This window comes from Propithecus coquereli, unplaced genomic scaffold, assembly GCF_000956105.1.
Source record: "Propithecus coquereli isolate 6110/MARCELLA unplaced genomic scaffold, Pcoq_1.0 Scaffold416, whole genome shotgun sequence".
Taxonomy (NCBI): domain Eukaryota; kingdom Metazoa; phylum Chordata; class Mammalia; order Primates; family Indriidae; genus Propithecus; species Propithecus coquereli.
This window is the reverse complement of record NW_012149908.1, coordinates 611,703-623,962: the sequence shown is the minus strand read 5'-3', so window position 1 is coordinate 623,962 and position 12,260 is coordinate 611,703. Positions and strand designations below refer to the sequence as shown.

The following is a 12,260-nucleotide window of genomic DNA, read 5'->3' as shown; positions in this document are numbered from 1 at the left end:
ACATGGGACTATTTAAATCTCAAAAAATTAAAATAGGATAGAATTTAAAATCTAGTTCCTCATTTGCGCTGGCCACATTTCAAGGGCTCAATGACTACGTGTGGCTGGTGGCTACCTTATTGGACAGTGCAGAGACAGAAATTTCCATCACTGCAGAAAGTTCTATCGGATAGTGCTGAGCTAGAGGGTATTTCCTGCAACAGCCTAGAACTAACATCCTTTAAAACAGTGCCGTGGTCAAGTGTTGAGCAACCTCATGTGATGGGGCTGCCACCTCAGTGAGCACACAGAGCGTGCTGGGTCAGCAAGCCACAGTGGAAACTTTTGTTTTTCAGGGTTTGCATATTCTGATGCATCAGGCTTCTGGGACTATGCCCTCGAACTTCTTAGATCCCAGGAATTTATAAACAGTTGCTGGCATTTAGTGGAAATGGGGACATGGCATAAGGGACATTTAACATGACAGCAAGAAAAGATGACTTGGCCCCTTTTAAATTGTGTCCATAAGGCATGAGGGTCACACTAATTTTGTTCCCATTTATAGATTTTCCCTTGACGTGCAGCATGGAAGAGAGGATAGCTGGATCTAATTGACTTGGAGCGGACGGAGCCCAGGCACGAGGAAACCACCTTTGGAATGAGCAACTTTTAAGTCCACTGCAGCTTTACCCCAGCGGTCAGTTGGAGGGAGCTACAAAGTGGCCGAGAGTCACCGAGAGGACAGCGCTTTCCCAACATCTCTCCTCCCCCAGGGCAAAGCAAATCAGAAACAGAAACAGAGACAGACCATCTGTCCGTTTGAAGATTCATTGCTGAAAGATCTAATTGTGAGCGTAGGAATTTATTTATTTCATAAAATGTTATTGAACACCTACTTCCGTCCTTGCTCTTGCTCTTGAGTCAGTTACAGTCTAACAATGTTTACTGATGTTAAAAGTACAATGTAGCAAATGCTGATTTATGAAGAAAGTAATGGTGATGATGACAACTAATATTTATTGGAGCTTTCCAGGTGGCAAGCTCAATTCTAAGTATGCTTTACAGGAGGAAGTATAAGATAATACTTTAGGAATATAGATGCTAGAAAGATCCCCAGGTGAAAATATATTAATAACATTCTATTTTTCAAGATTTCTATGAAATTTAGTATATAAACAAAGCGAAACTCTCTTACAAGTTATTTGGAGAAATAGCATATGGAGCAATTAAGATAATGGGTTTTTTTTAATAAACTGTTTATTGTGGAAAAATTTTGGATTTATGGAACAGTTGCAAAGATAATACAAAAAGTCCCCATATGATAATGGGTTTTTGAGTCAGATAGCAAGGGTTCCAAGTCCCAGGTCTGCCATTTACTCACTGTGTGTCCTTGGACCAGTTATTTAACCACTCATGTCCTCAGATGTGACTTCCTCAATTATACAATGGCGTGACAGTACTTGCTTTAGAGGGTTGTAGGGAAGCAAGAATGAGAGAATGCGTGTAAAGGGCTTGATACATGCTTAAGTTGTTGACATGTTGAATAAACATTAGTGCTTATTTTTATTTATACAGATGATATATTTGTTTTTTAAAAATAATGAAAATAATACCTTTAAATAATTTTAAGTGGTTGATGTCTACTAATTATAGTTTTAGCTCTCCAAAAGATAAATTCTGTTTCCTTCTTTATCCTGCTCCTTTTCTCAAGCTGTTGAAGGAGCTCTTAGTTCCAACCTTCACCCAGGCCAAATGGATCAACCATCTTCTTTTCTCACATTGTCAACAAACCTCTTCTCACCTAAAGAAACAGAGGGAACCGAGGGAAGATGAAGTAGGTATACCCATTATCTTAGTTAGCTTGGGCTGCTATTAACAAAAATACCACAGACTGGGTGGCTTAAACAACAGAAACTTATTTCTCACCATCCTGCAGTCTGGGATGCCCAAGTTCAAGGTGCCAGGGATTTGGTTACTGGTGAGGGCTCTGCTCCTGGCCGTGGCAGAGAGAGAGGAAGCAAGCTTTCGAGTGACTCCTCTTCTAAGGGCGCTAATCCCGTCATGACAGCTCCACTCTCATGACCTAATCACCTCCCAAAGGCCCCGTCTCCAAAGACCATATTGGGGAGGAGGGCGTCAACACACGAATTTGGGTGAAAGAAGTGGGGACACAAATGTTCAGTCCCTAGCACCCAGTCGGGGTTGGGAAGCTGAAATGGTCTGCTCTGGTCTCTTCAGGGGGGCTCACTGAGGGGTCGCGTAGCCCCTCTCAGGAGCTCTGGAAATGAGTGCAGAGACCCTCTCTTCTGTGGGGCTGGAGAATGATCCCCAGCTCAGTCTCTCATTGTCTCCCTGCTGAGCTGGGGGTGGGGGTGATGGGTGGAGAAACTGGGGGGCCAAGCAACTTCTGCAGCACCCCCTTTTTCTGCCCTTCCCATGATCTCTGAGGTAGTGAGAGCCATTTCTCTCCTTCTTAAACTGAAGGAACTCCCAAGATTTGTAGGGCTTTGTGTGGTCCACGTGGGTCATGCACATTGTCCTCCGTCATTGGCTAACAATCACTCCTACTGTCTGATATCTTGAGAAGAAAATACTTCTACCTAGACAATATTTGTGCTATTCATTCAAAACCAGTTTTCTGAGAGTTGAAAATTTGATACACAATTGAGTACAGTTAAAATTTTCCATATTTCTCTCTGTTGCCCAGAGGATGCTTCTAATCATCACTTAGCCCCCCCCTTAAGACAAGACACCAACTCAACACTGAGTGTTTGCTTTTCTTCCCCCCCACCTTGCCTACATGAACCTGTCCCCTCAGTGTGCTCCTGTGGGTACACACACACACACACACACACACACACACACATACACACTCCCCTGTGCCCCTCTCTCTCTCTCAAAGAGAGAGGTGATGATAATTCACAACCTAGGACTTTAGGTCAATTTCAGTTGCTCTTTTCAATTCCTAAGAAACTTAACGGTTTCCCAGTGGGAAATTCTGAGTCATTACAATCTTAATGGAAAGCCCCAGGTCAAGAATAAAGACTTTTCTTTAGTTTAAAAGCTAATGTTTGCCTTAAGATAACTGTGAAATATGCTTGGGAATTGTTCCCACCAAGTGTTTTTTTGGAAAGAATTCCAGCTGCTAGCAATGGAGAGCCTAGTGATAGATTTAGCACCTCCGCCATGCTGTTCACTGAAGACACATTGCAGAAGTTGCTCCTGCAAACACATTTTCTAGCAATGGGGTACTTGTTGTGGGCCACGAGGGCCCTCTGGCCAGGTGGTGGCTGTGAGGACGGACGCTCACCAAGTGCTTCCTATCACAAAACCTAACACCTACTGAGCACTGAAGACCTTATAGTCTCTATGCTTAGTATGCCATGTGCATTGTCCCCTTCAATCTGCATAGCAATGCTATGGGTATTATTATCATGCCCATTTTACAGTTGAGGAAACTGAGACCCAGAGAGTTTCATTAACTTGCCCACAGTCACACAGATGGGAAGAAGTGAAACCAGGATTAGAAGTAGGGAACTCTGACTTAGGAGCTCACTCTTGGCCGCTGTGTGAAAATATTTTGCCTTGATTCACTTTGGAGTTCACACATCTTCAGAAGCCCACATCTCATTGAAGGCAAGCAGCCTCACCAAATAACAGGAAGCAATAGGTCAGCTTCTCAAGTCATCTAGCAGCTTGCAAACATTTCCTCAGTCGTCCTCTGACTCTTTGCATCCTAACAATGATCTTGCTGGTGGTAGACAACAGAACCTCGGACAACAGCAGGGCCTGGGCTGAGGGTTCGACTTTCCCACTTGGCCACTTAGTCCAGTGGCTTCTAGACTGAGCATATTCTGTCTTAGCTCCTAAGTGAGTGCTCGCTTCGAAAGTTACAACCGGATTGATGGAAACAGAGATGCTCACGTTAACTCCACTAAAAAGCCAAAGACTACATTAAAAACTGTTTCGTGTTACCACAATGGCGGGAAGGGTGTTGTTAAGCAATAGAGCCCTGAATACTGTTGCTGAAGGTAGCGGAGTGAACTATTGCCTTCCAGAACAGAAAAAAAGTCAGCCCTAGCACTTCAAGCAAGTTCATTGACAAAGAGGCCTCATGGCTCAAGGGCAGCCTGGAAGACAAATGGCTATACTTCATCTACTCCCTATGTTGACCTTTTCCAGATCATTTTGACATGACTCCCCCTGGATCCGAGAAGGTGAACAGAGAAAGGGAAAAGGCAGAACATCGTGGAAAGAAGTTTTGACAGTTTTCAAGACAAAGTATACAAGGGGTAGTTACTGGCATGTAGGGTCAGGAGACAGTTGCTCTAACCAGCTGATAATCAGCTGTACTTCTGTCCCTAGAGCTCATGTCAATCCAACATTCTCATTCTCAGCAGGCCACGGCTCAAAAAAATCTACTTTGGTTGAAAGTGAGAGAGAGAGAGAGATTGATTTTATTTTATATTGGCATGTGATTTATTTCACCAACAAAACAAAGTAGAATCACTCAAAACACCTAGAGGAGAACATTCTAGAGGAGATTGGTGGAAAGTACTTAGCAATCACACACCTCACCCAACCAGATAATGTGAGGCAATCCCAGATGAATTACAAATACACAATAATTCAGATGTGTTTAGCAGGCAGAAAATGCCATGGAGGCTGACAGGTGACCTTCATTTCAGCCATTTTGTAAACAAGTGTTCTATGAGGTTTCATTTTATTTTCATACGGTTTGAGGACAGCTTTCTATTCAGAGGGCAGTAAATCCTTAACCAAAACAACTCCTTTAAACTAAATGAGTGTGAGCAATCTGGCAGGTTTTTTTTCCCCCCTTTTTTTTTTTTTTGAAATAAGGGGATTTTTAAAAGCACAGCAACCTTTTCCTTGCTTTTATGAAACACTGCCCTATGTTTCCAGGCAGAAAAGCAAAAACTTTCAAAAGGTCATGTGATGTCATTTCAGCAATGTAGACATAAGAAAATCAACTAATAAGCAAAAGAGAGTGTATCTGATAATGATCTTTGACAGTATGTCTTAAAGCAAAACATAAGTATGTACAAATATATGTAATGCTAACAGGATTTCATGATAGTTGTAATGCATTAATAAAGGCCAGTTGTTTCTCAAGGGCTAGATTAATCTTGGAGCTGGGCTATACAGGAAATCAAATCCTGCTCCGTTACAGGAGCCATTATCGGCATCTTCCCTGAGTGCAAGGATGGGCAGATGTAGAAAGAAGCAAATAAAGCCTTTTCCTCTTCCCAGGGAAAGGAGTTGGTGCATAAAAACACTGGATGAGATCCTAAAGTGCTTCCGTGAGGCTTTGGGGAAATATCCCTCCCTCTCTCCCCGCAGGATCGTTCCCTGTCCCACACTGGGGACACTGAATTTCTCTGCTTTCTAGAGAGCAGTGGTCTTCAACTGGGGGAGTTTTCTGCCCTAGGAGACTTTGGTAATGTCCAGAGACATTTTTAGTTGTCACCCTGGGAGTCTCAGCGGCACCAGATAAACAAAGCAGATCAAAATAGCATCACAAAGGCTCAGAAAATTAAATTGTCATAAGAATCATAGCCTACAAGAGTCAAGCCAGGGTTCATGTGCCAAACCTAAGCAGGGTGATTGACTGCTAAAATTAAAGATTTAAATAGGACTCAGAGTCTCCTAAGATAATAGCCAAAATGTAAAATGTCCAGGCCCCCAAAAAAAAAAAAATGCTGTGAGATCGCTCGTTGCAGAGTTGCCCTCACATTTATTTGGTTCAAAGGAGTTATTTTGGATACAGCTGAAAAGTAACAGTTATACCAAGAGTCAGGAAAATGACAACTTTAATGAAAAAAAGACAATCAACTGACACTGACAGAGAGATTAATCGAATACTGAACTTATTCTGACAGATTTTAAGGCAGTTATAAAAATGCTCTAATGAGCAATTACAAATTTTCTTGAAACAAATGAAAATTAGAAAATATCAGCAAAGAAATGGATGTTATAAAAAAGAACCAATGGAAATTATAGACCTGAAAGATATAGTAACAAGGATAAAAACTCACTGTATGAACTCAATAGCAGAGTGGTGACAACAGAGGACAGAATCAAAGAACTTCAAGACAGAGCAGTAGAATTTATGCAATCTGAAAAACAGAGAGAAAATAGACTGAAAAAAATGAACAGATCCTCAGAGATCTGGGGGACCATAAAATAAGACCGAAACTTTATATCACTAGAGTCCCAGAAGGGGGGCAGAAAGGGTGGTGGTGAACAAATATTTGAACAAATAACGGCTGAAAACTCCCCAAATTTGGTGAAAGTTGTAAACCTACAGATTTAAGAAATTTAACAATCTCCAAATACACTAAGTCCAGAGAAATCCATGCCTCAGCACACCGTAATTAAACCTGTGAAAACTAAAGATAAAAAATAAAGAGTCTTGAAAGCAGCCAGAGAATAATGACATTGATCATAGGGGAACACATTTCTCATCTAAAACCATGCAGGTCAGAGGAGGTAGCACAACATTTGTTAAGTGTTAAAAGAAGAACTGTCAACAGTGAATTCTGTCTTACAAAACTATGCTTCAGGAATAAAAGGGAAATAAAGACATTCTCAAATAAAGGAAAACATAATGGATTTATTAATAGCAGACGTACCTAAAGGAAGTAGGTAAATAAATCAATTCAAAATGAATGACAATATTAAAAGAGGTCTGATAACTTCATCAGACCTCATAATTGACACACAAACTATTTAATAATTCATGCAGGGGAAATTAACATGAAAGTTGAAGATCGGGAAAGATGAAGTAACAACGTAAAGGGCAGAAATATGATAAATACAATAGAATAACTTTTCTCTGAGTTTTATGAATCATATTTGATAATTAGAACAAAAATTATAACACCATCTGAGAGACTATGATATTTAAAAGTGAGAATGGTAAAGTGATCCAAATGGAAGTAAGAAGTCCATACTTCATCTGAAGTGATGTTAATAAAATATCAATGCCAGTAGACTGCAATAAGTCACATGTGTATATTGTCATTACCCAGAACAAGCACTAAGAAAACTACAAAAAAAGATACATTCAAAACCACTATAAATAAATCAAGATGGAACCCTAAAAAGTGTTCAAGTAACACACAGAAAGGCTAGAAATAAGGAGCAGAAGCATAAGAAACAGAGGAAACAAAGAGAAAACAAATGATTAAATGGAAGATTTGAGCCCTAAGATATTAAGGACTACCTTAAATGTAAATGGTCTAAATATACCAATTATAAGGCAGATATTGGCACAGTAGATAAAAAATAAAACAAAACAAAATGACTCCACTATATGCTGTATACGAGAAATTTATTTTAATTTCAATGAGATAGGTTGTCAGTAAAAGGAATTTTTAAAATATTATGTAAGGGTTAATTACTTTTTTAAAAAGAAGGCTACATTAATATCATATAAAGTAGACTTTGAGCAAAGAAACTTACCAGAGACAAAGAAAACATTACATAACATAAGGATCAATCCTCCAGGAAGACACAGCAAGCCCAAAAGTGTGCATACCAAACAACAGAGCCTCAAAATATATAAAGCAAAAACCTATACAGCTGAAAGGAGAAATAGACTAATCTGTAATTATGATTAGTGACTTTAACATTCCTCTCTCAGCAAACGATAGAGCCATTAGATAGAAAATCAGCAAAGTGCAGTCCATGCATATGAGTACACATGACATACGTATTTCTATACAGTCTGCTAAGAAAGAATAACCAGGGCTCAACTGCTGTTCTTGTGATAGATTTCCCAGGAAAGCAGGAATTCACATGAGAATTTCAAAAGCTTGAAGCTGGAATGTGCTGATTGGCTAGTACTGAATATGTTTCTTAATTTCGATGATTAATTCAGGATATAAAAATCCACATAAAATACCTGAGTTCTCTTCTGAGAAAACTTAGGCATTTCTGATTACCAGGATTTGTGCAAACCATGCAAAATCTGTCAGAGTCTAAAAACAGCATTCCTAATGCAGACAGTTTCTCTTTAATAACTTCATCAGACCTCACATAATTGACACACAAACTAATTTATGCAAGGGAAATTCACCTGAGAATTCTAAAACTTGGGTACAAAAATGTGCAATTCAAGAAACAGTGAAAACGCACTGGAAGGTTTGTTAAGAGACCTGTTCTGGTCACTGCTCTCTCGTTAATAGCTGTGTGACTCTGGGCGAGTCCCTTAACCTCTCTGAGCCTTAGTTTTTCAATCTGAAAGATGAAGAGGTTGAACTAACTGACCTCAAAGGGTTCTTTCCTGCTCTGAATTTTAAAAACAACAGGACTCAATTTCATGCTCATAAACAGGAAGAGTTCTTTGGCCTCCCAACTGAAAATGCACCTTCAAAACTACCAACAAACAGCTCTGCTCCTCTGAGTGAGTCTGAGAAGATCACCACAGAACACTATTCTACTGAGAAAGCAAGCTGGAGATCAAAGAGGAAGGCAGGTCTGAATCAGCTTTCCCCATGCAACAGGCACAGTGGTGGGCCAGGAAAGTTGTCATAAACTGGAAAAAAAAAAAAAAAAAAGCCAACGACAGCAACAATAAAATGGTTCCAGTGCCTTTCAGAGTGGGCTTGGTTTGGTGGCTGGAAGCCCACACAGGCCCTTACCAGACTTCAGACGGGGCCTTTACAGAAAGTTCTAGTTTTTGAAAAGCACGCAGTCACAGTGGCCTCTGAGAAAAACAAGTGCTCTTGGCTGTGGTAAAAATAACGCAATGGTTGAAACCCTTCCCTTTACCTCAGTTCTCAGCCACATGTACAGCAAATGGCAGGTGGACAAGGGCTTCTAGGGGTGCCAAGTTCACTGGCAGGACGAGCCTAGTCTCCCCCACACCGTGGCTTCAACTGGGCATCAAACGCACATTTAATTATTTCCAGAACTATTCACCTTTTATTGGGGAGAGGTCCTTCAGGGGTCCTTTATCATCAGGCAGTGACAGTGACAATCGGTTCAGAGGCAACAGGGGTTATGGGGAAATACGAACAGCACTAATAAGCGTGGTAACAATCAGAAAATCCGAGGGTAAGGAAACCCTAAATAAATATTAAAAATACCAGAAATGACGGATGCAAACTACAAGTCTTTCGTAGCATGCAGAATTTACCTGTTATTGCGGATGTTGCTGAGGGTACAGAGATGTATCAGATACGCCTGGAGGAGCCCGTGGTCTGATTGGCTGTGTCACTTGGGGTTCCAGCAGGAAAACGCGGTCCTCAGCTGGGAGTTGAACGATGGGACCGTCCACCCAAGGACGGGCAAAGGCAGGGGCGCGTGTAAGAACTGCGGGACTGCAGATCAGCTTCAAAGAGAATGAGCCATCGCAAAGGGCCCTGTGCAGGCTTAAAAGCTTCACTCTATTGGGATTTCACGCTTAGTCGTTTGTTTAGCAACGGCAACTAGAGCACCTCTCTTTTGAGGCAAAATGAAACCATGCGCCCTCAGACTTGTGCACCATAACCTCAACGACTTCATGGCCTGGTATCCTTAATTCCTTCCCACCACTGTGCTTCCTGCAGCCCTCACTGTGGAGTGTCCACACCCCCCACTGCGGCTGGCCCCACGGTATGTGTGGCCATGTGTGTGGATCGGTGGGACTGGGGCATCCAGCCAGCCTCTTGGAGGCCTCAGTTTCTCCTTTAGCTCAGTGGATGTCCTGGCTGTGGGGAGTGACATAGAAAGGACTGCAGCCCCATTTCACACCTGAGGGAATTAACGCCCCAGTGAGGCGGAGGGCGGACCAGCCCCAGGTCAGGCAGGGTGTCCAGGCTCAGACAAGAGCCCAGGTTTGCAGACTCCCTGCTCTTCGTGTCTCACCCTCTATGGCTGGCCTAGGAATGGGTTATATCTGTACCAGGAAAAACTGTTATTTATGCCGGTGGCCGTGACTCCTTTACTCAGTGGGATCACTTTAATCCTTATCTTCTGCATGGTGTCTGGAGTTCCACATGCTATACTCAATGCGTTCATCGTTAGCTCAATCTTCTGTATATTTAGAATGACAGAATAATGCGCAGGATAATTTAGGCTCCATTAGTATTTTATGCATACCCCTATTACAGCACTTACCGCATCGTGCTGTAATTTTTTGTTTACATACCTGTCTCCGCCACTTGGCTGTGAGCTCCTCCAGGACTTAGGCTGTCTTACTCATCTTAGTGTTCTACCTCCTCCAGAACCTAGCTGCTGAACACGTCGAACATAGTAGGTTTTTAATCAATGAGCCAGCTTTATAGTAAGCTTCAGTAGCCAGTCATATCTGGTTTTCACATATGCACTTATTCAACAGATATTCTTCTTATTATCCATTTTTTAATTGCCAAATAAAAATTGTACGCGTTTATGGTGCACAAGTTTATGGTGTACAACGTGGTGTTTTGAAATCTGCGTACATTGTGGAATGGCTAACTTAAGCTGATTATCATATGCCTTACCTCACATACTTACCATTTCTTTCTTCAATGACAACGAATCTATGCAATACATTGAAATTAATTATAGTTACCATGTTGTACAATAAATCTCTTAAACTTATTCTTCGGGTCTAAGTGAAATTTTGTATCCTTTGCTCAACTTTCCCCAACTCCCACTGCTCACCCTCCAGCGCTTGGTAACCACCATTCTACTCTCTGTTTCCACAAGTTCAGCTTTCCCAGATTTCACATATTGGTGAGATCATGCAATATTTGTCTCTGTGCCTGGCTTATCTCACTTGACATATTGTCCTCCAGTTCATCCATGTTGTTGCAAATGACAGAATTTCCTTCTTTTTTAAGACTGAATAGTATTCCGGTGTGTATGTGTATATCACATTTTCTTTATCCATTCATCCATCGATGAACACTTAGGGTGTTTCCACATCTTGGCTATTGTGAATAATTCTGTGATGAACGTGGGAGAACAGATATCTCTTCAACATATTGACTTCCTTTCCTTTGGATATACATCCAGTAGTGGGATTGCTGCATCATATGGTAATTCTATTTTTAATTTTTTGAGGAACCTTCATGCTGTTTTCTATAATGGCTGTGCTAATTTAATTCCCACCAATAGTATACTAGGGTCTGCTGTTGGACTTCAGCTGTGAAGCACGGGACGCCAGAGGGAAACCACTCAAGACATTCATGGTACCCTGGTCAGTGCTAGCCATGACGAAGACTTTTACATGTATATACCACTTCCTTGTGTTGAACTGGTATATTTTCCTCAATTTTTACATCTCACAATGCAGAAAGAACAAGGAGAGTTCCAAAATCTTTGCAAAGGGGGGGACTGTGGAAGTATTTGACTCTCCTTAATCTGGTAAGTCCATATGGCCATACCACGTGCCAGTCTATTTCTCTATAATATCATATTATATAATATCATATCACACAATATCATATCATATAATATCACACATATCATCTTTGGATTTTGTTAAATACAAAATTCCATTATTTGTCTCCCTTCTTCATTGTTTGTGAGTTTGGGCTTTTTCTTAACAATTTGCTCTGAGAAACCCAATTTGAAAGTTATCTGTACTTACATTTTTGTGCTGGCTCATTGTTAAATGATCTTTTGAAAAGAACCTCATCTTGGAACAGTTCTCAGATGAGCCCAAATGAGAAACTGAGCTAATGGTTTCCCATGGGATGGACTACAAATGCAGGAGGGATTTTGAACTTTGCTTGGGGAAGTCTGTGAAGAGAAGGCAGAGTGGCGTATGTTGTGTAGGAAGTGTAATTTCCAATGAAGGAATAATGCCATTTTATAGCACACACAGACTAACAGATTTATCTAAGAAAAGCAAACACATTTTGCCATGTTCAGCCCCCACTTCAATTTTTTATAGGCTCTGTCTCCATCTTAAAGGACAAATCACCCAACTGAATGGCAAATACACATTTTCAGCTGTTTAAAAGCCAATCTTATGACTTAATCCCTTTTGTCTTTCTAACCTGGCTGACCACATTCTGCAGTATAAATGAATGGGAAAAGAACAGATCAAAAATAAACCATTTGGGGAATATGTAAAAAATATTTTCGAAGTTAAAAGCTAAAAATGGAGAATCATTTGGGGATGTGAATTAATGTTTGAGGCTTTTGACTAAAATATAGGCTGCCATATAAACAACTGATTTCAGAAATGACAAAGTAGTCCAATCTTTTGGAACCGTAATCCTCATTTGGCAAGCAGAGAATATGCATGGTCAGAAACAGTGAAGCTCTGCAATACTTAGGGG

General features: G+C 40.9%; 1 protein-coding gene across 1 annotated transcript in view; it reads left to right on the top strand.

Annotated features, from left to right (window-relative positions):
* Window positions 1–11,183: 11,183 nt before the first annotated feature.
* ADTRP (androgen-dependent TFPI-regulating protein) overlaps window positions 11,184–12,260 on the top strand; it is a 62,971-nt gene continuing 61,894 nt past the window's right edge. The window contains 2 exon segments of the mRNA XM_012653175.1: window positions 11,184–11,282; window positions 11,284–11,337. Coding sequence (XP_012508629.1) covers window positions 11,184–11,282; window positions 11,284–11,337 — 153 coding nt within the window.